Source organism: Pezoporus wallicus, unplaced genomic scaffold, assembly GCF_028554395.1.
Source record: "Pezoporus wallicus isolate ANWC-B61680 ecotype Strahan unplaced genomic scaffold, APGP_CSIRO_Pwel_v1 contig_3817, whole genome shotgun sequence".
NCBI lineage: Eukaryota > Metazoa > Chordata > Aves > Psittaciformes > Psittacidae > Pezoporus > Pezoporus wallicus.
This window is the reverse complement of record NW_026635157.1, coordinates 2,738,495-2,765,726: the sequence shown is the minus strand read 5'-3', so window position 1 is coordinate 2,765,726 and position 27,232 is coordinate 2,738,495. Positions and strand designations below refer to the sequence as shown.

Sequence of the window (27,232 nt, the reverse complement as noted above, 5' to 3'; positions counted from 1 at the left end):
GTGTCTCACGACAGCATTATAAGCTAACCCTTATAATACTCATAAAAGAACCCGGCCCCTTTCTGCAAGGTGTGCATGTAAAACATGCAAAAGCTCATCAGCTTTTTTCCTTTTTCCATTACTCTGTACATCACATTTTTATGTTTGCTTGTGTATAATGTAATATACTGTTACATATTAGAGGGTTGAAATGCCCTGGTGAGACTTTCGCATGTATTGGTTCTGCTCTTCAGAAAATTTCCACATAGTCAGCACGCAATAAAGATTGCTTGAACACCATGGTGTGAGGCTCTTTTGATCAGTAGTGTGCTTCATTGAAACAGGAAACAAAGTGAGACAAGGGCTGCACAACCACTAGCAGGATTTGACAGTACTTTTCAGATCCAAAGCATGTTGCTCTGCTTTTTCTCACTTCCTTTCCAGTTTAGATAGGGTGATTTTTGCATCTTTCAAAATAAAAAAGTAAATAATTCTCAAGTTTGAAAAAATCAAGCAAATAAATGGTCTCAGCAATATGAACACAAAAGTCTTCATGTTAGTGTTGACGAAGTAGTCAGGTTTAACAGAACAGGACAGTGAGCCAAGGATGCAGCTGCACAGTCTTTCAGAACAGAGTGCCCACTCTCACTGCACGAGAGATTCCCCAGGAACCGAAAAAAAGCTCTATAAACATGAACCTTCTATTTTTCAGTATGCATTTTTTTCTTCACTAAGCCTTCACTTAGGTGATACAATTGTGAGGTACGCCTCTAATTAGCAGTAACATCTTAAATACCCTTGAGGAATTAGGCTAGCATTTTTTGAGATACTTTCCTAGATTTTTCACACTAATATGCCCCGCAATTGCCTTCTGATTTACAGTCTAGATTTTACCCCAACCTCCAACATTTGTATTTCTTTTATCAGCCACTTGTGCCTCAGTAGCTACATTCAGAATTAATAAATTATGAAGGAAAGCAAATAAAAGATTGTTTCTACCTTTGGAGAAGAAAGTTCTGAAAGCAACAATTCAGGCTTCCATTTCAGCTTCATCCTACCCCTGCAGCAGCAATGTACTAAGTGTCTGACATTTTTTCTTGTTTCATCTCAACATTCAAACTAGCCACTGTAGTGTAAATGTTCAAAATATTACCTAGATCGATGCTGCTAATAGGTAATAGGATCTGAACACACTCTTCACAGGCACCAAATTGAAAATGTACTGTGTGCTGCCAAGTGTGAACATTTGAAAGAATGATTTTACTGTAAAAAGTGACTGGAAAAATGGCATTGTGGTATTTTATCACCTCTAGGATTTCCATATCAAATCAGAGCACTTTACAAGTACAATATAGGGTTTTTTTTACTCCTAGTATATTAAGCTGTAGAACCAACTCAGGATCCAGAAGGCATGCTGAGTTCCTTCATTCTTGAGCATCAGCACCAAGAAAACTGATATATATGCTTCACAGGCCAAATGACTTCATTTACATTTTGCTGGCATATTTAGCTTGAGTCTCGCCTTGTATGTGAGATTTTTACTGCTGTTCTTCATGATTTGCACATTATAACTGAGATCAGCATCTGACTGTTGTATTCAAAATACATCTTCATTCTCACTTCAGTTTATTTTGGTGGGTTTAGACAGATGTAACAAACCTGTGATGATTCCTGTGAGTCATGAACAAGAAGGAACATGTTCTAGCCCAGCATAGTGACGTTTCATCACTGACAAACATAGAAATGTGAATTTAAATATGTCTTTTAAAAAATAAACCCAATTATTATCCATTGTATCTCCAGATAAATGTAAGAAACAAGTAAATGAGGGATTCTCTTAGGTAAATGAGAGCATGCTATTTTAATACACCATTTCAGGGCTGCTAAAAAAAACCACAAACTTTGAAGTAAATTAATCACAAAAGAGCTGCACACTTTTATGGTTCCAGGTGTCTTAGCACCTCGTTTTATCACCTTAACATGAATAAGCTGGTTTCTAGTGCTGTTTTACTTATTTAATCTCTAGGACTAATCTCACTTCTCTAATAATTTCCCTTTTTTACTGAGATACTTTCACATAAGTAAACTAAATAAAAGTACTATGGCACTGGAAGAGTTTGCCCAAAGAAGTGGTAAATGCCCCATCCCCAACAGTGTTCTAAGGCCAGGATGGACAGAGATTTGGGTGACATGGTCTAGAGTGAGGCAACCCTGCCCATGGCAGGAGGGTTGGAACTTGATGATCTTAAGGTCATTTCTAACCCAAACCATTCTACGATTATATGATTTTACTAATGAGACTGTCTGATCTCCTTCTTACAATTCCTGAAATAAATAAGTGATGTAAACATTTACACGTGTCTGTGATAAGCCTGAGTGGAAATAGAGCAAAGGGATGTTTTTCCATGCTTTTCTGTGGTAAAATTGAGGTTTACCTCCAGGTCTTGTTCTGGTTTTCTTCTTTTACTGAAAATATATCTTAGATTTTGGCTTCATATGTAATAGCAGCAGCAGTAGCAATAGTAACAGTAACAGAAGTAGTAATAAAAAGAATGATTATAAAAAGAATAACTACTAATACTAATAATGTATTCTTATTCTAGAACACAAGAGCAGAGGTACTAGCTACCATCGCTGGAATAACTGGAGTTGTGATAATTGTGGCTTTAATTCTGATCATGACTTCATCTACTGAGCTCATCAGAAGGTCATGCTATGAGGTGTTCTGGTATACCCATCACCTCTTGGTAGCTTTCTTCATTGGTTTAATAATCCATGGTATGGGGTAAGTGTCTGAATAAACTACATGGTGTATATGTACACAGTATGAGATAAAACACGATTCAAATCTCTAATCCTGTGCTTTCCTATTAACAAACTGCTGGGATCTTTGCTTGGAGTCAGATTGCAGATTGATATTGCCCACCACTAAAGTGCCTAAAGACCACTATTCTCTGACACAGAGGAACTTTCTAGTACCGTGTGCCTGCGCCTGTGTTCTGGAGGTACATGACATCTCCGTGGAGCAGGGAACAGGCGACACAATGGTTTGTGGTGTGTTACTTTTCTCACCTCTTTCCTTGCAATTTGAGAGCTGCCACATTCAGTTTGGCATTGAGTGTCCCTGAAATTGGCTCAATTAATTACTCCCGAGTTTCAGAGGCACAGCTGCAAACAAATGCGGTAAACTGTATCCTGGCCCGATTAAAATGGCCCCTTCCCCTCTCTCCAGCAAATCCTTCAGAATCCAGTTTCAAACAACTGTAATGAACCCTGTAAGCCTCCAGCTTTACAAGCACCCTCTGCCCAGCCAGCTGATCGACACTCCTCAGCAAGAGAATTCCCTGAAAAGGGTACACTTCTTTAACCGCTCTGTCAACAGCATTCAATGAGCACATTGCTTGCTCCAGACTGGGAGTGCACTGCAACAGAGCAGCTCCCTGCTGCCCCAGCACATCCTTACCACTACCTGATTTCTGAAAAGAAGTCAAAACACAAGGTTTTGTTCTCTTCCCATGTGACTGAACAAAACTCACTCAAGTCTACCTTCTTTTCTGTCCTTCTGCCTGAACTGGTGGCACATGATAACACTGCCATGTAAAAGAAGGCAGTACTTCTTATCTCCTCGTCTCTTGTTAGACTCATGGGCAAGACTGGCTAGTGTTTTAGAGACAAAGTATGTATGGAAAAATGGAAAATTCAGAGAAGAGTATGAAACAAACACCATTTCCCCATAAAAATCTTTCTTCTCTATCCATAATCAACACCAGCTGAAACCTATTTAAACTGAACAGTCAGGATTTATATGTTTGGGAGAATTCATATCATTCTCAGAAGTAAAAAAGCTAGTATTTAATATGTTTAGAGAGTGTACATCTAATTACAGTACTCCAACTTTATTTGCAGCTTTTAAAAATGCATTTAGAAAGCAGCAAAGGAAAGAGAAGGTCTGTCACTATTAAGTTTTATTTTTTTTCTAACAATGCAAGATGCTCATATAGAGAGGAAGTCAAAGTGTGTGTTCTAAAGAACTTGGAAATCATTCTGATTTTTGCCACAAACAGCAAAATGTACATTCTCTATGCAAGGACTCTACACACTTCAGCTGCATTGGTGTATACCGATACTATAATGCACTTCTTGCATTTGGTCAAAAAAAGTCATGGCAAAGCTAAAGGAAAGGTAATTTGGACAAGAGAACAGAGCAGGGTTGAAATGGCCAGTTCTTGAACTTTCAGTTATCTCCAAATCTGAATTTAACTAGTAATTCAAAATGCACAGATGCACAGAAACCTTGCAAAGAAGCATATCACTGATGGACATTTTTGTTTTAAGTCAGCTTGTTCAAGGTCAGACGCCTCAGAGTTTGCTGCTCCACAACGTCACTTACTGTAGAGATCACTACTGGGAATGGGAAAATGCCACTCAGTGCCTTTTGCCTCAGTTTTCTGGCAACAAACCTGTGGTAAGAGTGCTGTTTGCCTTCTGATTGTAACTCAGTGTCCTTCCTTGGAAGGCTAAATGTCTTAGGGAGCAGGGAGCTGAAGTGTATGCTAGTGACTGTTTAGAGAGTAGCTGCACATTTCTGTTCCATGGCCTCTCCCTGTGCATTAAAATAGTGATCCTGACCTCTTTTATAATCAGTATAGACAGGTACAGATGAAGAGTGATGAATAAAATTTTGGTGTCATTAAGAACAATTTTTATTTCTGGAAGATCCTTTTTGTAAGCAACATTCTCTTTGTATGGATTTCATGAAGGGTATGGATTTCAGAATTACACTCTATTTAAAACTCTTCTGTACATTTATTTTTAATTATTTAGTATCAACAATATCCTTGATGTGCTCGCTGCACAAACATAGGCTCCACGTGAAAACCTTATGAGGGTAGAGATGCAGAAAATACAATGGAACAGTAAAGCTAGGAATTCAAATTAGTATTATTATTCTAACTAACTGTACTTTAATATGGATAGTCTAAACACCATGGGAGAATAAGTCAGAGTTAAAATTATGTCCTTGTTTTAGGGCACATTCTTCATACCATCCAGCCTTGATGTCTTAAGTTAGGTAAAAAGGAGAGAAATTGAAACAATGAAAGGAAAAGGCAGGAAAAATGTCCCACGGAAGGGTGACTTTCCTGCAACAAGATTGCAAATCCACAGGGGGTAATTAAGTACAGACTTGTACAGTATGTCAGATGTCTCGCATCCAAACACAATCATTTAACATTTACAGCTCAAGATTTAGCTTGCTCATATGCAAGTTTTTGTTGTTTCTTCCAAAAGAAAAAAAACATACCAAAGGAAATCCTGAAGTAAAGGAGAAAAATTAGCATTCAGTGTCTTGTAGCTCTTTTAATGGCTGACGCAGATTTTTCTGAAACTAAACTATTGTTAGCCACTATCCAACCTGCATATTAATGAGAAAATGAATGCCTCTCTAAAAATTTCTGCTACAATGTCACCATAAAAATCAATACATGGCTACGCACCATGAATACAGACACAATTTTGCTTCCAACAGCATGTCTTGATATTCGTTATCATAAAGCCAACTGGAGAGAACTTCCACTTCCCTATGTTAAACCTATTTTGCCAGGCTTTCCTGAATACCCACAGCCATATTTGCAAAGTCACATTATTTTAAATGAATTGTGATAATACCATATGGCATATAGATCATCTGTAAGAACAGTGCAACAGTGCTTTGCTGGATGGGTAATGCACTATGGCGTGATACTTGCTAGACCCTGCAGATAGCACAAATTCATTCAGAGGCTAAAAAGCTTGTGCGGCACAAGCAGGGGCAGGTGCCGATGGGACTGAGAAGGGAAGGGACAGCCTTGCTGGAGTTGCACGAGGTGACACTGCAGGGCACACCCTGCTGGCCACGCTTCCCAAGGGAGGCTACCACGGCAGAGACCCTCTCTCAGTCATGTCACATATGATCCGCTGCTTCGTATTTCAGCCTGATCTGGATCCTGCTTGAGGACAATGAAGCATTTCTGTTGCATGCAGAGTGCCCAGACTTTTATCCTCGCAGCCTCTCCTGAGCCATCACTGTCCATCTCAGTTCATTCTCATTACAGGAGGAAAAACCACTTGGGCAAGAATACTGATGCCCCCATTAGTCAGCCAGGAGCTGTTTCCTAGCAGCCCACCCTTCCTGGTGGTAGCCCTGTTGCCCCAAGACAGCCAAAAGATATTTTGGACTGAATGCTCTGCTGCGCTGTAGCAATGGCACATTTGAAACATCAGCTGAGCTCACAGAGGGTAGCCTCCAACCTTAACATTCCTGTCACATGCTTTTATTTACAAGTAGCACAAATGGAAAGGAGGAAAAACAGGTCTCATCATTATTGTGGCTTGATATATGCAAATATATTCAAGACGTGAGATTACCCACTGTGCAGAGACACCTGTAGTATTTAAGGACAACGGATGTGATGAGCTTCTGCTTTAACCAACAATCTTCTGGCTTATGCTGGTTGCTTCCCATTATTAAATCATGCATATTTTTATTTAATTTTCAAGACTTAACCTTGGGAAATTGCCACTCCATCCTCTTAGCACTTTCTAAGGAAGCCACATAATTTTATGGCTTGCTTCTCATAAAAGATACTTTATAACCCCTGTTACCCAGCTTGTGGAGCAAAGTCAATGTTTCAGCAAGTAAAGTTACTCTTTGGAGGTTTTAAAAGCCACACAATTGTGGAGTCTTCAGTTTTCTAGAATGAGCTGTGTAATTAAAAAAAAAAAAATGGAAATAAAACAGTATCTCTTCTAGAAAAAAAAAATCATGAAGATTCAATAACAGCCAATTAGCTATCAGTACAAGTCAGTGAAATTGTTAGTTAGTATACTTGAATAGCCAAGTATCTCTGTTATAGTGATCAGTACATGAGATTAGCAAGTAGAAGCCCAACAATTACCTGCAATACTTAAAGTATGACCAGCTTAGTATCCTAGATAAAAAACCCCACATTTATTGATACAGAGACAAGTCATGGATTAAATGGAAATGTATCCCATTCCTCTAATTGAATATTTGGGACTTAATGCTTACTCATACAGTATCAGAAAACTTGCAGCTGACAATAACAGCTGACCCTTATGAAATACTTTAGACTTTGAAGAGGAAAAAAATAATAAGGCTATGGGTAATTTTGTATAAATGTGTGCAGCCCTATGTCTTCAGGTCCAATGATATCTATATGGAACACCTAAATTCATTAATCCTTTTGCCTTTTAGCAGGAAAAGATTTAAAAGGACTCTTCTTGGCCAGAATACAGATGGATATTAGCACTGCTTTTAGAGTGCATCTGTGAAGGAGTCCCATATGTTTGTTCCACAAGAAAGCCAGAACTGCTACAGTAGCAACAGAAATACTCCCTTGAGAAAAGCAAATCAGAAATCACAGAAGAAAAATCAAATTAATTTTATGCTACCCGCTGATTTAAGCCAATGATGCAAAGCATTGTTGTAGACATTCAAATAAATGTTCTTTTTTAATATACAACTGTCTACAGGCTTGGAAGTGGGTTTTAAGTCCTGTGGTGTTGTACATCTGTGAAAGAATTGTTCGGTTTTGGAGATATCAACAGGAGGTGATCATTACTAAGGTGCGTAACATACGTTGCATGTCTGTGCAAAAAAAAACAAAAAAAAAACTATGTCAATGAATTTCTTTTTTTTACAGGTAACTTGTCCATTTTATGACCTCACTTTTCACTCCTAACTTCAGCAGCTCTTCCATCACTACCGTGGTTTCAGCCAAGTATCAATATCAGATTTTGCGTTTATTCCAACAGCAAGTCCATAAGAATATCCCATACAGATCCAGACTTGATTAATGAAGTGCCAGGCTTTACACCATCATAACACAAACATCTGCACAGAGGTTCCCTCTTTTTAATGAACTGAAACCATGTCCCACACCAGTAAATGTGAGAGATGCCCTTGCCTTCAGTAAGACATGGTTTTTACTTTCAAATCTGGAGGCTTCTGAGAAGATTAAGGGTTATATTATCAGAATAAATAATCTAAGCTTCATTAATACCAATGTAACAATTTATCCCAGTTGTAAATATCTCTGTGTGCTAAGGGCCTACATAAGTCACAGCAAAATGGATGGGGAATGGTGCTATTGAAGTAGCTGAGTCCACATGTATCAAGACAAAGATCAGAAACTGTGTTTTTTTTTTTTGTGAGGGGAAAAGCATGTTAGATGATAAATCTTGCTGCTGATTTCACAGAGGGTCTGTGAATCTTAGTATATATGACATACAAAACTGGCTGCTTAAATGCGATTATCTCTTAATAATAGTATGTTAGAATTGAGCTCATAGGGCTATTCTTCTTGTTGAACCAACAATAATCCCATTCATGTTAATACTGTTACGCAACAGTAAAAGTGGGAAATTATTCCAGTCTATTAAGGAAGAGGCTCAACTAAAATAGAAAGATCACAAACTCTTAAATTGTTACAGCATTTCCTCTGCCTCTTACACTCACAAAGCAAGCTGCCCCACGATACATGTTGTACGTGTTCTCAAGCTACTGGGCAATACCAGCACTGCAATGTGCAGTTTAGGATATAAACTACAAGACACTTAATAATTACTGTGCATACCAATTTGCATTAACTTGTTGTTGAACTCAAGTAGAAGTGATTGCAAAGTCACCTGTAACTTAATGAAAACAAACAGCTATTCTTCTGAAGGAAAATAAAACAGGTTGTTTTATTACTGTTTAGGTGGTGACGTATTCCTCTGGAGTCCTTGAGCTCCACATGGAGAAATGTGGCTTTAAAATGGGACCTGGTCAATATATCTTTCTACAGTGCCCATCTGTCTCATGGCTGGAGTGGCACCCTTTCATCCTCACCTCAGCTCCTGAGGAGGACTTCTTCAGTGTTCACATACAGGTCATTGGGGATTGGACTGCAGCCCTCTTCAAGGCCTTCGGAGCACAGGAAAAAGCTTTCAAGGAATTGTGGATGTTACCAAGGTTTGATTTACAGAAAATACATTTAAAAATGTTAATTCTGCATTTTAAAATAAATGTTAATATTTTAAATTTCATGAATTGTGTATGTGTTCTTTATGTTAGAGTATTAGATAGTAGTTCTGGATACAAAATATGCCATTATGCTAAAAAGAATGCAGAAAAACACAGTCATGAACTTTGGCCACAGCTACCAAGAAGACATGATGACTAATCCAAGATTTAAAGTCCATATCCATATCTATATGTCTGTCACTATCATTTACATCTCTAACCTCTGTATCTACACCTAAAGTAATCCATTTTGACAGATTAAGAGCTGAATTAGAACAACACTGGAATCTGTCTGCTACTTTTGTGCCTCTATGTTTATGCTCTCATGGCACCCATCCCCTGCTATCCAAAATTCCAGCTTTTCCCTTTCACTTACTTAGACATTTTTCATTACTTAGACATATGGCCCCAGAAACTTATGCTTGAACCTTATTTATTTCCAACAGCGTCCCTCAGCTCTGTCTCTAATTTTCAAACTCTGCTCCACTGGTTACTGGTGTTCAAATTCTGTATCTCTGACAACTTAATCCAAGCAAAATGTTGATGCTTTGTTGTTGCAAGTCAGGAGGGCTCCTCTGAAGTTAATGGAGCCACCCTGACCTACACCAGCTAAGCATCTGGCTTTATACATAATGGATTCAAACCATGTAGCTCCTTGCAGGCATAGTGGCGATTTTCAGCAAAGAAAGGTCTGGCACAGGATCATTTCAATTCTGGGGGAGTGTGTAGAGCCTGGGACCGAAAGGCCTATTTTCCCCCTGGAAAATTGCTTTTGATGAAGCAGTTCAAGTAAAACTGAATGGCAAAAGGCACTTGTTTAACTAGATTTATATAATTTAATGGGACTTGGATGTTAGAGAACATTCCCCCCAAAAGCTTCTAGATAGAACTGAGCTACAGAGGCATACTAGAAGGTAAGGGCAGAGAAGACAGTCTGTTCCAGTTCTTGCATTGTATCAGTTAATAAAAATTACAACTGAAAGACACACCTTTGTTAAAGGCAACTGGAATGAGAAGTATACCATTTCACCACAACTGGAGCAAAAATGGTCCAAGGTGATTGACAACCAGTGTACAGAATGAGAAAAACTGTTATCAAATGCTGCTGGCAACAATGCAGAGCTGAAATTAACAGTGGTGTCGTATATAAAGACTCTTCTTTTTAATCTTTTTAAGGTGCCTAATGCCATCATTCAGTTGCTTTCCTGCAATATATTAAAAAGAATATTTCAGTAGTTAAGCTAGCAAAAAAAGCAGAAAAAAAAAAGCAAGTCTTTTCCAAAGGTTTCAATATCTAAGCAACAAATTGGTGACTATATTAAAAATAACAGCAGAAACTGAGCAGAGGATAGAAGATCTTTAGAAACTGAAAGATAAGGTAAGGTTCTAAAAATAAAACCTTTATATTGTAAGTAATAAAAGAAGACTAAAATAAAAGGTACATACATATATATAGGTAGTAAAGACAGTTAGCTGTGATTTATGGCCAATTTGGGAGATAAGACCATAAAAAAGACTATTGCTGTAAAAATAATCAAGTTCTGTATTATGCATCTTTGGGATTTTTGGCTCACTTAATTGCTGTTTTAGCACATTGTCCAAAAATCTAACTTCTCTTACAGTCAGGGGTACTACACAATCATGATGATGAGCAAATGTTTAAATTCTAAAAATAGTACAAGAGTCCGTTATTGTTACTTTTCCAAAACTAATACCTGCCTTCCCCAAAAGTATAAAGCTTCTTTATAATCAAATTGTGTAGATGGACACAAAGAATATGAACAATCCAATGCATAGTTAGAACCAATCTATAGCCCTATTTTCTACTCCTCCCTTGGCAAGCACAAATGTAGCATTTGTTTTCATTCTGCTTCCTATCTTCTTACCTTTCTCCACCCCCTCTAGATCAACTGAATGGGTTGTACAGCTCAGTTTATCTTTCTCTGTTTTCTCCTATTTCTCTGAGCCATTGTATTTGGCTAAGCTCTCTATCTACAGCTGAGCAATGTGTTCAAACCAATAACAAGTTCTCTGTCACCTAAGGAGTTAGGAGCAGACTGATGAGACAAATGTCTGTAAGGAATGATTCAGAAGTCATTGATCTGTCTTGTATCAGAGAAACAGTTTAAATAACCTCTTCAAATTCCTTCGCAATGAATTTTTTCTCAGTCTACTAACAATAATGAGAATTGCTTCCAAACCCACACTGAACTTCATAGAAAGCTCAGTTTCACACAGGCACTTCACACATATACCCTAAATTAATCATATTTTACAGTGTTAAAAGTGTTTAAAAAGTATAGAACTGGGCAATAATACAAATAACAATACAATTTTTTAAAAAATATTATTTTGTTTATATCAGATGCCAGTTTTCCAGAAGTCAACCCTGAGTAGCTGTTTCATTTGATACAGCACATGCAGAGCATCTGGAATCTTGAAATAAAAGTGACAAGTACAAATGAAGGGGAAGATACTTGCTAAGACTTTGGTACACATTAAGAAAGCAATGATAGGGTTTCAGATACATTGTTTCTCCATATTTGTGTGTACCAATTACTCGGCGATCCCTCCGTCTTTTCCTGTTAGAGCATTTCATTCTTCTTGCGTATTTAAGCTGAACTTTAAAGATGATTAATGCAATAAAGTGCACAAAACAATACAAAATCTGAAAGAAGGAAAAAAATAATTTTTCCTAAGGACTGGGTGTTAGTGAAACCATCTTCCAGAGCACTTACATTGTTTAAAGACAGGCTAGACAGAGATCTCCAAAGTACTGCATATATTCACATTCATGCTGCTAGAGGAATGAATCTGATTATTTAATAAACTTTTTCATTTCTAATACTGATCAAAATGAATGCCTCAGCATCAGCAACCTTAATTATAGGAGGTAGCAACATAAACAAGCATTTTACTTATATTTTGCCTTTATGTCAGATACTAAATACAGTTTTATTTCCAAAAATGTATTTTTAAAATATTGGGTTTTTTTTTTCAGAAAGAGCTGGGAAAAAAGGAGTTTCCTTGCATACGATGACCTCTTTCTTGCTTTCTCTTTTATTACTTTAACATATATAAAGAACTTTTCAAAATTATTCGTATAATCTGTCCCTCTTTACTTTGATATACACAGTACAGAAAATAAAGCTCTAAACCAGGATGCTTTTCAGTAATTCATAATTAAATATGCAAATTCCACAGCTAAATTTGGACATGCAATTATATGACTAATCACATTTCAGAAAGCCAGAAAATTGCAATTGCATGCTTAAATAGATGGCCAGGCCTCAAACCCACATGGGTGCTCTTGTTCTCTCACTTCAGAAAAATCAGTTGTTTTGCTATTAAATTGCCCCCACTGAAAATTAAATGCGTTTCTATGGGTAATTTCTGTGCCAGCTTAGACATGTCTTTTCTCTTTTATTTTAACAGAGTGTCAGTTTTGAAAATATGTAGCCCAACAAATGGTAACCTTTCTGTCATTTTACATGTTGCTGACCCTTGACTAAATGTCTTGATGCTGTAGACTGGCTGTGGATGGACCATACGGATCAGCAACCACAGACGTCTTCCACTACCAAGTGAGTGTGTGCATTGCAGCAGGAATTGGAGTCACACCATTTGCCTCTATTTTAAAATCCATTTGGTACAAATACTGCAACCCTAACACAGAACTGGTGCTGCAGAAGGTATGTAGGGAAGTTTATCGGTCCATCAAAAAGTTACACAAACAAACCTATTTCACCAGGTGAGAGAGGCAATTCAGAGCTGGAGACTCATTTGAGTGCTTTAACTCGCTCTCAGAAGCAGGCAGTCATTTTCCAGTTGTGTCAGGAGGTGTTGTTGGGTAGGGTCTCCTGAATTCACTGTCATTCTCTGAGGAAGAAGGTAGCTCTAGCTGCAGTGTTTTTAGTAAAAACTGAAGAATTCAGTTTTCAATAGCAACTGGAGATAAACGTGGAACATCTTTCATAGCTGCACAGATAGACTGAGAGCTCGAATAGAAATCTGACCTCTCTCCTACGAAAAATAAATCCTCCAAGGTCATCTCAGACAGAAGTGAGGGGTGGCACTTGTTCCTTGTCCAGCTCTAGGTTTCATGGGGCCCTTTGGCTGGTTGTCCTGGTTGAGAATGCTGCATTCAGTAACCATTATCTGCTTTTCACACCTTGCAAAGTCAGGATATTTTCAGGCATAGAAGGAATAAAAAAAAGGCATTTAAGCTCTGGATGAGGTGCACATATCAAGATGCATATTACTGCTTCAAACCACTTTAATCATTCTGTTGAAGAAATATATTGGGGTCTGTAAGGCATGGATGGAACCAATTAAGTTAACATACTCTCGATCTGCTTACCTGTTATACATCTTCTGCTAAGGATACATGAAACAGCACTGGGGAAGGACAGACAAGAGATAATACGGGTGAAGTAGGGAGAGGGGTAAGTAAGTAACAGAAAAGAAAATCAGCATTAAAGACCTTGTTCCCTATCTATCATAATAAGTGGTTGGTTGTGGACCTTAGAGTTTCTTTTAGCTAATTTTCCAACGTAAAAGCTGAATCAGGAACTGTTCCTCATTCACATTTAAGGACAAATGTTGAAATTACATTGGAGTAGACAGATCTCTGAGAGGGTCAGTACATATGGAGCTGATTGCAGGACCCACGGGCTGATCTTTTTAAATGAAAGAGTGTTAAAACTGGCATCTTAATGACAAGCTGCCACTGAAAAGGCATCTGGGATTTTAGTAACTGAGCAGTTGAGGACAGGTTCAAATTGCCAGGGGGGATCTTTGAGGCAGAAAAAGCAGTGAGAAGGGAGGGAAATATAAATGAAAATGTGTTAGATGTGAAGTGTATTTGCAAACACTATGATTGTACCAGAATTATCGTCTCCAAGAGAACTAAATATACTTATATGCACATTAGATATGTGTATCCTGTATATTCTATATGTGTGCAAGTAAAATTGTTCTTATTGTCATTGCTGTTGTTATCTTACAGGGAAAACAACAGAATTTAACTATGCATTGAGAGTATAATATACTTCAGGGTGTTCATCCGTAGGTTAGGGAAAATCTTGGGTAAGTGTGCCTGCAAATATAAATGCATGGTGCATTCTGCCACATTTTTTCCGCTATAGAGTTCAGTTTTCCTGAATTCTTGTGAAATACAAAAGTACCATGATTTCTCCATGTCCTTTCTCTGTACCCTTACTGGTGCAGTGGGAACAGTGATGCTCATTTTTCACAGGTGTTAAGAGGCTAAACTGCATTGGTGCTTGTAAAACATTTTGAAAGCCTGGATGAAAGGTCCTGGGGAAGTTCACAGCAATACTTAAAAAATTTAGCAGTCATCTTAGTAAGAACGATTAATCTCAGGGTAGCTCCACATTTATTTTTTTTTCCCATTGGTTAAAAGCTTCCACTTGTGGTATAATTACAAATAATTTAATCTTCCTCAAAGTATTCAGCACTCTCTTTCTGCCATGATGAGTACCATAGAAATGTCTATTAAGGAAATAAATAAGAGGTTTTTCTTTTTTTAACAACTTCGTTTTGATTTGAGTACAGCTATCATTACGCTCATTGAACTAATATTTCTTAGTGTTGCCCACATACGGTTGAGATATAAATACTCATAGCTTCCCTAATGTCTGCAGCTGTATAATTTAAAAAACCCAGCAAATCAAAAGGAATACACATTTATCTAATTGATTCTTCACAATTAAATAGTCTTGGAGCCTTAATTTCCTTGTCATTTTTCTGTAGTGAGGAAGGGCACTACTACTAGTCATGGCTGGAAAGTTTCTACCAGCTTTAGTTATGTGTAAAATGATCTTTCTTTCACATTAGTTGTCTCATTTTTCAGATCAATTAATGCTGAAACTGATGAAATCATACTGATCCATCAGACACTAATACTAGCAAACACCCACTTTCACTTTTACCCTATACAAGGATGTAAGAAACGTCCTACTGATTATCACCAAAGATCCATCTAGCCCAAAATCCTGTCTCCAACAGTGGCTCTTCATGAATGCCTAGGGAGAAGTATACAGCCCAGAAAATCATATGGTGATAAGTCTTCAGTGGACACTTTCTTGACTTTGAGCGACTTCCAGTTCAGTAATGTCTTGATACAAGAGCTGCAGCTCTCTGCTTAATATCCTTAGCAGTTTTTTCTTCCATGAATTTGTATAACTGCTGTTTGAATCCATGCAGACATTAGACAACTAGAGCATGCTGTGGTAGTAAGTTCAACTACAGACTGTGAGGAAAACAAAACTAGCCTTTTCCATTTGCTTTGAGACCAACTGTCCTTGCCTGAGGTAAGCTTCTGCTGCCAGCTCTACCCTAGTCCACAGCCTTCTCCACAAAACATCTTCCCCCAAAGACCTAAAAACCTGGGCTCTTTTTTTCTGCCAAACATAACCATCTTTCAGAGCTGCGTTTGAGAACAGTTAGGACTCCTGCTTCAAATTTAGAGGCATGAATTCAAGCCTTGTCCTGCATTTACACAAAAGGCTGCTTGCTGCCACCCTAGCTCTAAGTCAGTGCCTCGTGTAGGTGCGCAAACCCCCATCCTCCCCTGCATGCTCCAGGCTGCAGGCACTGTTGCATCTTACCTCTAGTGTTCCACTGGGTCCATTGATTAGGCTGAAGAAGATGTCAGATGCTCTGGTATGCTGCAGCCCACAGGTAGTGTGATATACTCAGGAGCAGAAAGGACTGGGGTTTTGCAGAGAGGTACTCAGGTGCAATGTGTAAGAAGGTTTTGCAGGGACTAGTCCTGTCTAAGAGGGAGAAACAAAAGTCAGGGATGAAGATGCCTCCCTGTGCATCCCCTGCTTCATCACCTTTTACAACCCTTTGATGAAAAGCTGGCTTTGCCCAGAGCTGCTGCTCCACCTCTGTCTTCAGGGAGAAACAGATGGATGGTCATCAACAGATAATTATTAATGACTTCCCACATGATGGAAGCTGATTTACAAGGTACCTTTTCTCACCTTACAGGAAAGAGGTATCAGAACTCTTGCTCTAATCTGTTGTTCAACACTCAGGATGTGGGAAACTGAATGATAAATATGTACACATTGTAAGAGAGCAGAGTATTAAATAAGCAGCTACTCATAACCCTGCATTATGGATCTGATTAATAGCAATACTGCATCTAACTCAATTTGCAAAAAGAGCACTTGGAAAATTTAAGACAGTTTACTTGGGCAAGCCATCAAGCTGATGAATGTAGTCAAGGGGGGTAGCGTGGGTGGAGACTAATGAAAAATATATCTAAAACAGATTTTAAGGGTCCTAAATAATTGTAGTCAGTTAATAGCATGAGGCTTACAAAAAGAAAAAAAAGATTCAGAATAATTGTTTAATTATAGAATGCACTGATGCTGGCCTTATTCTACAGTTTTAATAAGGATTAATTTTATTGTGCATTTATTGTATTTTAATTATACATGTAATATGTTATGCTATGCTATGGGCAGTCAGTGTAAAGAAAGGAAGACTTCTCTGTAAACACCATTTATTTTAGCATGTTATACTAGAAGTCCTCTTTGATCTAAGGGGAACAGGAACTTTTTGCCCATGGGCCATCCTTCTTCATTACCTCTTTTCTGCCTAAGATTATAATCCTGGCACAAAATACTTCTTATAGTGACAGTCTTTCTTCATTACCAAATGCTTTCCAACTCAAACATGAAAATCAGCAGCAGTGCAAGGGGTACTGCTTCAGCAGAACCACACCAGGGATGAGTTTAAGGAATTATTGCAGCTTCAGAAAGCTACATCTTTTATTGAGAGGACTGCGACAGAGGAGGCTTGACCCAATTCAGTTGGACTGGCTGTTACTGTAACAGCTAGGTTTGCAATCAGCTAAAAGCATTCCTTCAAGCTTCATAGCCTGATATTCTGGAAACCAGCCCCCCATTTGGGGGAAGACCACATCATCTCAGCTCATCACCTAGCTTTTCTTCCTCCTTCCCTGAATGTGCTTGGCTCTCAGTCCTGCCTACATGCTCCCAATTGCTACCCCATGCACAATTCATTATTCATTTAGAAGCACTCCATACACATGTACTAAATATACGTTTCCATAAAATGAACTGCTGAAAAGACTTGAGAAATAAGCTGATCAAGTAGAGGCTGGAGGAAGAAATTTCTCACTACAAATCAACAGCCGTGGTATGATACAGACTGACAGCACTCAGTGGGCTGATTTTTGAGGTGCTGAGGATGTGAAACAAGCAGGAAAGTCAGGATTCAGACACAAAAAAATACATAAAGGTTAAGGCTCTAAATCTTACTGAGTTTGGGTAATTTAAAATAATGCTATTGTTGGTCACAGAAATGAAATGCTATAAAGTGAGTGGGCTTTCTCCTCCTTATGTATGCCAGTGTAAATCAGCAGCAACACCCCTGTAAAGTAATAAGGTCATATTTAAGGGAAAACATTGAAACAGGAGGGGAAAAAGCAAACAGCCAAGATGGTTTGTACTAAAGTTCTGCAGGCAGTCCTATTCCTGGGCTGTAAAAATACACTACTTAACCCTGAATACTTTATCTCTGTTTCCTGGGATCATACTTCATTTATATTTCTCACAGAAACCACAGATGGTCCCTTACAGTACACTCAGATCTAGGAAACATCTCAAATTACTGTTCGTCTCTGTCACCAAATCTCCAGTGAATCATGGTGTTACCACATTTTTCTCCCACCACCTCACCAGAAGTCTGACAAGCCAGTATATTAAATCTTTGGGAAGCCTCTTTATAGCTCTCTGGTTTCTTCTCTGATTTTTTCACTTCAGAAGTGTCTAATATGCATCTTTATCTCATTGATCCTACAGAAAAGGGCTACAATTTCCAAAACATCAGAGCTTCCACAATGATTGCCCTAGGGACAGACCTTTCAGACTACCTTTGACATTGAGGCATAATAAAAGACAGAGGGACTGGTGAGCACAAATTGAGATGGGTTGGAGGAAATGAAGGGATTTTGCGACAAAATAAAAATCACAGTTCCAATGAAAAAAGTTCCAACCACCCCTTTGTTATAAGCTTATACATTGCCCTCAGTGCCATTCCTTCTTAACCTGAAATTGTGTATTTTCAGATTTCCACTGTGTTTGTGAATTACTTCTTTGGAGGCACTATGAAAATAATTACACTCAAAATTACACAGTTCACAGAGGCCCATTCAAGGTCTGGCAGCCTCTGTTCAAAAGTAATGATGGATTGCATGGCAAGAGCTACAGAATTCAAGTTCTAAAAATGGCAGTCAGATTTGCCTTGTAATTGTGGTTCAGCTGGGCACCAGGGTGGTGCCTGGACAGCCAGCCAGGGAACTTCAGCCGTTCATTCTCTGGGTGCTGAAGGAACTCCCAGTCTAGTCAACTGCACATCTGGACCTCCCTGAGACAAGGAATGGAGCTGAAATCAGGGGATGGGCTGTGCTCCCACTCCCCTGTGCAGCACAGCATTGCTGGAGGAGACTTCCAGGTAGAAAATTTTGACTGCCCTGAAGACTCCCTGAGGTAGCTCCTGCTCGGCCTGGGACAACCTATGTCTTAGTGTGTTATTTCAGATCCTGAGAAGGGAATCTCATCAGTCCCAAGGCTCCACAGATAGTTCCTGCTGCAAAACTGATGAACTTGTTCACAGATAAGACATTTGCAAATGGTCAGCAGAAACTGTTAATGCAGGAGTGGTCACACAGGACAGTCATTTATACATAGTTAATTAGCTAGAAAATGCTTTGTATGTAAAGGGCAATAGATCACATTATATCATGCACATGCTTGAGTGGTCACAGCAGTCCCTGGGCCAACTGGCTATAAGAACCGAGCAGAAAAAGGGTTTGGAGGAGTCTCAGCTGATCCAGCTGAAAATGCCACATCAATAACTCCTGAAATAGAAACTCTCATCATATGGACACTGACTAACAATCTTGTTTGAAATACTTTATTCCCTATGCAAGCATTACCCTATGCCAAGATCCTAATGAATTAGCTTTTTAAAAGATAAACTCTCTGCTTTGTTTCTAACTGACTGCAGTCAAGGAGGAACAGACAGAAACAAGCCACAGGAATATTTTAAGGATGAAAAATTAGTCTCTCAGTGACAGATCCCAGGAATGTTTAGTTTATCGAGAGAATTATAGTATGACTATATAGATGCCAGTCTCTAATTCCTACCTGTGGAACAAAACTTTAATAACAGGGTCTCCAAATCAATAGACAACTATAACAAGATCCAGCATATGGAAGAAGAAGCTAGAGAAATCTGGATGAGAAAAACTGTGTAAATTTTTCATAGAGAGGAGGTTTTCAACCAATAGAAAACCAGTCATGGGATAGTGGTTCAATTTACCCCTCTAGCAACTTTAAAATTAGAACTTCATGTTTGTCTAGAAATTATGTGCTCAAATTTAAACAAGAAATACATTATAAAAAAGTAGGGACATGTTATACCCTGTTTTATACAGGGCATCTGACTTAAAGAACATAACTCTATCTTTTCAGCACTTCAACTGTTAACCTATGGCATTAAGGTTTTGAGAAACTGAAATTCCATTTTAAACATAACTCAAAATAAATCCAAAATTTTAAGGAATAATGAAGTTGTTTCCAAGAAATGCAGCATTATGAGATGCACTGGCAAGGGGAGATGTATGCTGCCTACCTTCACTAGTGCATTAATATATTAACTCAATGTTTAAGATGAAATTTTTAAGAGATAGAAACTACATAATCAAAATGATTTGCAATTATGTTTAAATTTTACAGTGGAGAAGAGTCGCACACTATTGATTAATGAATTGAGCCAATCATTAAGAAGTTTGACTGAAATTTTGCTTCTTGTTAAATCTATTTACTTTTATCTGACAGGTTTATTTTTACTGGATTTCTCGAGACCCATCTGCATTTGAGTGGTTTGCTGATCTTCTGTTCCATTTGGAATCAAAAATGGCTGAAAAAGGGAAAAATGATTTTCTAAGCTATCATATATCTCTTACAGGCTGGGATGAAAGTCAGGTAATAATGAAACTCTTATGAGTCTGAGTTAATGTACCTTGCTTTTCCAGTATGGTAACATATGGAACAGGAACAGTTGAATAAATGATGGATGGAGCAGAGACCTGAAGGATTGTAAATATAAAGACACCAAGCTGTCTGTTTGCATCTTGCATTTAGGAAAACAGGAACGGAGAAATCAGGCCAGCCATCTTTCCAGTCCTGTATCTTGTCTTGGGGAGCACTGATTACCAGATGTCTCACAGAAAAGTGCAGAGCCTTTCAGGAGCTTGTGAAGGGACACTTTGTCCACATCTTTGGAATGGTCTTTAAATAGATTCCGGCATTTTTGTTCTGAAATATGGAGGGTCGTATAAAAAGTGTTAGTTTTATTTACTCTTTATTCTTTACTGTAATTTTGGTTGTCCACATATACAGCCAGTGCATTTTTGAAACCTGCTATGCTCAGAATATTTTGCCAACAAACTGTATGGTCTAATTCATATTGTTTGAAAAGACATTTTCTCTGATCAACTTTAAATTTGTCATCTCATAATTTTATTGGATCATCCCAGCTCGAGGCACTTAGTCCTCAGGACAGGGTGATTTTACTCAACTTCTTTAGTCTTTAGCTAGACCCAAATGAGTTACTTTCTCTTTTCTTTAAATGGATCACTTGGATCACACTTTGGCCAGTTAGGCACCTGCCAGAAAAACTCTCACAGAAAAGTCTTTTCTTTACTGTTTTATTTCCTGCTGCCTCTGTTGAATGAAGGACTGTCTAGCATAGGTTAAAAAAATAGATTTCATAGAGCTTTTTCCTTCCTGGCTCTGCTGACACAAAAAAAAACCACATTGTTTCTTTCTGTTTGCCTTAGGGTTTCTGTCAAGTAATGAGGCATGTGCATAAAGGTGTATTCAGAAGAATCTACTCTCATTGTGAAGTATATGGCAGTTACAGAAACGACCACTCTGCATTAGCAATATTACCTAAACCTGCTTTAAAGAAAACTATTGAGGAACTTAACAAAACGCAAAGTTGCCCTTATCTCTCAGCTGTCATCATCCCACTTCCCTCTTGGGCAAACATCAGGCCTGACATCAGGTAGGGAGACAACTATTCTTGCTGAAATGCCTGACTCTTCACTCATGTGCCCTACACTTTTCTGAAGTGCCTCCTTCTCTTCAAACCCCATTTTCCAGTCTCCTGTCAGCACTGCCTCGTTATCCCACGCTGCTGGTTAGGTGACACAGGAGCATCCCTGAAGCTGTGCCGCCTACCAAAGGCCCCTATCACCCTACCTCTAAAAGGTTGTGAAGGAAAAGGAATGTGTTTCAGTGGCCACCCCTCTTACTCTGACCAACTCTAAGGAAATGTGCTGGGTAACAGGTTCACCTTCTTCAGGCATCCACAAAGCTCTTTCTTCTTATAAGTCTTACTGCATCTGTAGTAAATTCCAGTTCATCACTCCTCAAAATCTGAGCTTCAGCACCAGTAATATTTGGATGATGCTTTATTTTACTTCACTTGTGCCTTAGCAAATAACAAAACCTACATTCTCTCCCTATCTCACCACATAGTCTTGACAAGTAGTCAGGTGTGGCTGAACTCAGTTAAGAGGGGTAATTTACACTTTCTAGTGCACTGTCCACTACTGGCAGGTGTTTATTCCTTGCATATAATATTTGTTCAATGCTTCGAGATCTTTGTAGATTCCATGTTGGGAACTGATGGGCAGTTATGGCACGTGTTTGACTCTGCTTGAACAAGAACTTAGTTTCAACCTCTTGCTCCCTACACTGCCCCTGACATTTCTAAGCAACTTTAATGCTGTGAGCAATAGCAAGGGCCAGCACCAAAATTTCTGGAGAAGTTCCACTTAATGTGGACAGAAATAGCCCATCTGCTCAGTGGCACAATTTCACTGTAAGCGATTAAAAAAATCCCACAGTTCCCCACCTCCCACTCCCCCAAGCACTTTCAGTTATTTCTTAGACTATTCCAAGTTATCCGTGACATTGGCCTGAACTAACAAGAGCCTCTCAGAAGCATGACCTTTTGTGACAACTGTGCTTGACCAGAATAACTGAGCTGTTAAGCAACATGGAAGACTCATTAGCACAGGAAATATACAATATTCCATAATAAATTTCAGCAACGACTTCTGCAAGAGATTATAATGATGCCTAGTTCATGCTAGGGCCTGAACTAAATGTAAAGCCCATTTTTTAACTTAGCTTTGCTCTGGTAATTTCTTGACAGCGATAATAATGATGATAGTGTGTAGTGAAAACAAGCATATTACTCCTACACAATCACAGCACAATTAGGAGAGATGGTGGTTTTGTTTTTAAATGCACCCAAGAAGTTCTCAGATAGCACAGTAATGGGCATAGCATAGACGATGAAAGACAGTAAATGATCATGAAGATCAGGATTTGTTTTCTTGGCACTGGGAGCTGTGCAGTTCACTTAGTTCAGTGCTTCACCTGAGATGATCCACTTTTGGCACCTGCCTCCACCTAAGGAAAAGAGTCAAAACATTCAGGGTTTTATCCCTGTTGAACTGGTACATCCGCCATCTCTTCCATCAGCAGCAAAATGCTCTGTACTTACTTAAAGTGCATGTGATAATATTTATTGTCAAACTCTACTACAGTACACTTTACTCCCTTTCCTAAACTCCAACTCAACCTTAAAATGGTGATGACTGTCACTTCAGGATCTGGAATGAAGAAAATGTAGAGTGAGATATTTAAAGGCTGAGAGCTGCCTGTAAAAGTGATTGAGGCACTCAGGCCCAGGCTAATAAAGACAGGTGTTTAATCCCAGCTCATCTCAAAAATTCCATCTCAGGAAACTGAACTCCTTGGACACTTTTGGAAGTGCTTTTCACAATTCTAGTAACTTGCATCTCTCACAGCTAAGCAGCAATATTGCTCTCTCTTCTTACCTGGAGTATATGTTGTTGACTCTAAAATTACTATCTTGTAAATTTGCCTTTAGGCTACTCACATAGCCCTACACTATGATGACAAGATGGATGTAATTACTGGATTGAGACAGAAGACCTACTATGGAAGGCCAAACTGGGACAATGAGTTCAAGCAATTAGCCAAAAACCATCCTAGGTAAGTAAGGCAGATTGGCTTCTAAGTTGGTTTAGGTAACTCTTCTCTCAGCATAAACAGTGGGAGAAGGGGAGGGCAAACCTTTCTAAATGACCCTTTTAAAATAATTTCATTTTTTCCTGTGTGGAAAGAAGATTTATGCTTAATGAAGCTTTTAATGAAGAAATCTCGGAAAGAGAATGCCAATAAAATCTAATTTTTGGACAAGAAAATCTAATATTTAGAAGTATTTCAATATCCTGGCCTTTGTCCAGATATAATTGAAACACACAATCCAATTACTGTTCTACACAAAGGACAAAGTAGCATTAATTTCCCTTGAAGATGGTTATTAAAGAGATAAACTGTGATTTTTTTTTTCTTATGATGTCAAGGATATGTTTGTTCCCTAACATATTTGGCTGCTCTTGCAAGACTATGCTGTTCTGTTATTAGTTCATCTCTGCTGGCAAAGACAGTTCATTTGAACTTGGTGGATTCACTACTGGTCTGAGAAAAGCTTCTTTGTTCCTGGAAGCCTTTGAAGCAAGAATTTGAAATATTTTGTGTTCAGCAGTAGAAAATTCCAGAATCTTTGTGACTCTACGATTTCCAAACATTTACCTGCTCATACAAAATAAAGGCTTGCACTTGGGACACAGAGATACAAAAAGAAGAAGACTTTTTTTTTTAAGATGAAAAAGACCCAAGAAGAAGCTGAAAAGGATAAGATCAAAGAGAATACAGTAAGCTACAAGAATACCATAAAACTGCAAAAATAACAGTAATAGAGAAACTACTTCATGGAGGTCAAAATAAATACAATCAGGAAATATGAAAGATTAAAAATAGAAAAAGGCCAAGAGTAGAAAATATGATTTTTGAAAGACCGTTTATAGGGATCCTACTGCATAAACAGAGCTTTCAAAGTTATAGTTTAAATATTACTCTTTGTTGCTTTTGTTAAGTACAACTGAGAAAAACCTGTTTTTCTGATGCTCAAGGTGGGAGATGAGCATTAACTTTCTATACTGGATCTTGTGGTACTTCCTCAGAAAGCCAGTACTAAAATGACAGCAAAAATCTGCATTTGGTTCTGAACCTAAATGCCCTTGTTTATGGTTGAACCTTTTAAAGAAAATCTTGCATGACATATGGATTTCTTATGAGAAAATAAAATACCCTACCTTTTCATGTTCTGAATGTTCAGAACCTCTGAAGGTTCAAGAGGCAAAGAAACTTAAGAGTTTCTGATCTGTGATGGAACAATCAGCTTTTACAAGCTGACTAAATTTTGGATCCCCACACTTAGGTCCATGGAATTTCCTTTGGCTGCAACAGTATCTTTTAGTGGCTTAGCAGGAATATACCACTCCAGGTTAAACCTAGTGCATTCGAGCACCACAGTAACATTGGCACTACTTCTGGAGACTATGACTTGGGCGCCAAAATCTTTTCTAAAGCCCCTTCTTCACAGGAGCAAATTTTTTGAAACTCATGCTGTCACTTGTCATTTGCACTGTGTGTACATAGATTGAGCTTTCCCCAGCAACACAGCATGTTCATCTGTGTGTACATATATAAGTTTTAAAGCAACATGTGCTATGTACTTAGAAGCAAACCCTCTAAGGCATTTTGAAGCAAGTAACCAGGTTTCCAGCCTGCTGTAACAGACTTGTGTGCTTAGGAACACAATTATTTGTTCCACTGGTCATGTCCTTATTTTACCAGAACTACATATTTACAAATTTTATTATTAAATCAGACATCTAAAAATTGCCCATAGGCAGAACATTTTAAAACAAAAGGGGGAAAAAAAAAAGAAAAAAAAAAGAGGAAGAAAACTTAGAAGTAACTGAGAATTTTGGGTATATTTTTATAAAGAAAAAGTAAAAATTAGCTGGAGGAAATGTACTGAAACTTTTTCAGCACAAGTAGTGTGTTTGTTTCCCTGATTAAAAAAACTATGAAGATCAAACCCAAATAACTACCATTTAAACCAGATTGTGACCTCTAACATACCAATCCAAATAAACAATGCAGTAAGACATAATAAACACTAATGTATTAAAATAATTATACTGCAATACTTTGTGATAGTATCACAAGTTTTTTCAAATGTATTTTTCAAAAGCCATTTCAAAAGATGCAAAGCCGGAGGCAGCCAAAAGGTACAGTTTATGCATTTACTCTCCTACTTTCATTTTTTCGTTGTTATTGCAATTACAGCAACAGTATTGGAGTATTCTTCTGTGGACCTGAGAATCTCTCTAACATCCTTCAAAAGACATGCAACTCATATTCATCAATTGATCCAAAAGGAGTTCATTTTCACTACAACAAAGAAAGTTTCTAGGCTGTATTTCTTAACTGTGTAATAGGTATTACCAAATCCTGTATTTTTATCTCACTTTCCCCTGTCCTCTACTCAATCTGCACCATTTAGGCCAGATATTAGGAACTGTAAATTGACATAGGTACATTAACTTCAGTAGAAAAATGCCATCTTAAGGCCACTAAAGATTTGGACCTCATCCTTAGCCTTTCCTTCAAAGAACTGAAGAGCTGATTCTTCTTTCTTACTTAATGATGCTGTGAATCCATCTACATCTGTGTGAAAACAACCAAAACCACTAACCTCTGAAGCAAAAGGCATGAGTAAAATGGACATTTAGAACTGTTCCTCACTGTTGTGTGTGATCAAACTACTACCGCAGGCAATACTCACATTCCTGCTGTTTAAATCATGCCCAGGCATTCAAAGCTTTTTCCTTCCTGGTGTTCTGATTTTGCACTGTTTATAGCCTCCCACTGCAAAAACATCCATATCCACATCCCCTTTTGTGCTGTAGCAATGCTGTTTATATGTGCACTGCCCAACAAATCCTTTTCCTTACCAAACCATGCACCATTTAAACCTGCCATTTCCACAGTGATGGTGGCTGTGCATGCCATAAGCTAATATGTTCTCAGAATTAGTATGCTTAAGGAGACTCCATAAATTTTTGCACTCAGCAAATGGATGTCCTGAGACAGGCAACTGAAACTATGGAAGAAAGTTCCAGGAGCCTTTTAAATGTCACATGGCTTCACAGGCACTGAAGAATGGGCTTTAATAGATACAGAATCACAGATATATGACAGAGTGACTGAAGTGGGAAGGCACCTATAGAAATCATCTACCCTAAACCGCTTTCTCAAAGCTTATTCTTTGAACACAGGAGCATTCTTACAGTTGTCAGGACCTCATCCCATCGCCATGACCATTCAAAGATAATGAAGAATGGGCAGCTCCCTCAGAATTGTGGGTGAATCCCATCAGTTTCTATGGGCTTATTTAAAAGCTTCCTTGCCTGATCTTCCTTCACTAAGTCTGAATTGCTTCAGATTTTCCCACTTGTTTGAGAAGCCTGTGATCCCTGAAGGTCAGCCTTACCTGAGGTGAAAAAGTCACTCAGTACTTCTACCTTTGCCATGGCCCTTGGCATCCCCATCCTATTCAGAAGTGGACCAACATTTTTCTAGTCTTCCTTTTACTATTCATGCACACGTAACAGCCCTTCTAGCCCTCCACCTTTCAGCTTCAGCTCCCAGTGGGCTTTGGCTTCCCTAACCCCATCCCTCCACACTCAGTGTCTCTATATTCTTTCTGCATTATCTGTCCCTTCTTCCACCTCTTGTACACCTCCTCTGTGCTTGAGTTTTGTCAGGAGGCATTTGTTCATCCATGCAGGAGTCCTATCACCTTTGCGTGACTTACTCCACTCAAGAGGAATCATTTTTGAAGAGGCAGTTCTTGAAAATCTTCCAGTTTTCCTAGACTTCTCTTTTCTCTAGGGCATCACGGGATCCTTCCAAGCATGGAAGTCAATCTCTGTCCTCTCCATGCCACATGTGTTAGTGTACGGGCACTTCAGATAGACATCCAGTCATATGGGTTTTCCAGAAGAGGTGTTACAGCTGTCCTGTAGGCCCTTGCTTGTTGTGTTCCACCTTGCACCCTCAAGTATTACTTGTACTTAGCTTTGTGACTTTAGCACTATTAAGC

The 27,232-nt window shown here is 38.5% G+C and overlaps 1 protein-coding gene across 1 annotated transcript in view; it reads left to right on the top strand.

Annotated features, from left to right (window-relative positions):
- The window catches only part of NOX3 (NADPH oxidase 3), a 38,201-nt gene extending 12,393 nt beyond the window's left edge, over positions 1–25,808 (top strand). Inside the window, 8 exon segments of the mRNA XM_057406349.1 lie at positions 2,583–2,764; positions 4,315–4,444; positions 7,513–7,605; positions 8,739–8,992; positions 12,573–12,735; positions 19,948–20,094; positions 23,081–23,205; positions 25,414–25,808. Of these exon segments, the coding sequence (XP_057262332.1) occupies positions 2,583–2,764; positions 4,315–4,444; positions 7,513–7,605; positions 8,739–8,992; positions 12,573–12,735; positions 19,948–20,094; positions 23,081–23,205; positions 25,414–25,540 (1,221 nt within the window). The 3' untranslated portion in view covers positions 25,541–25,808.
- Positions 25,809–27,232: the final 1,424 nt, after the last annotated feature.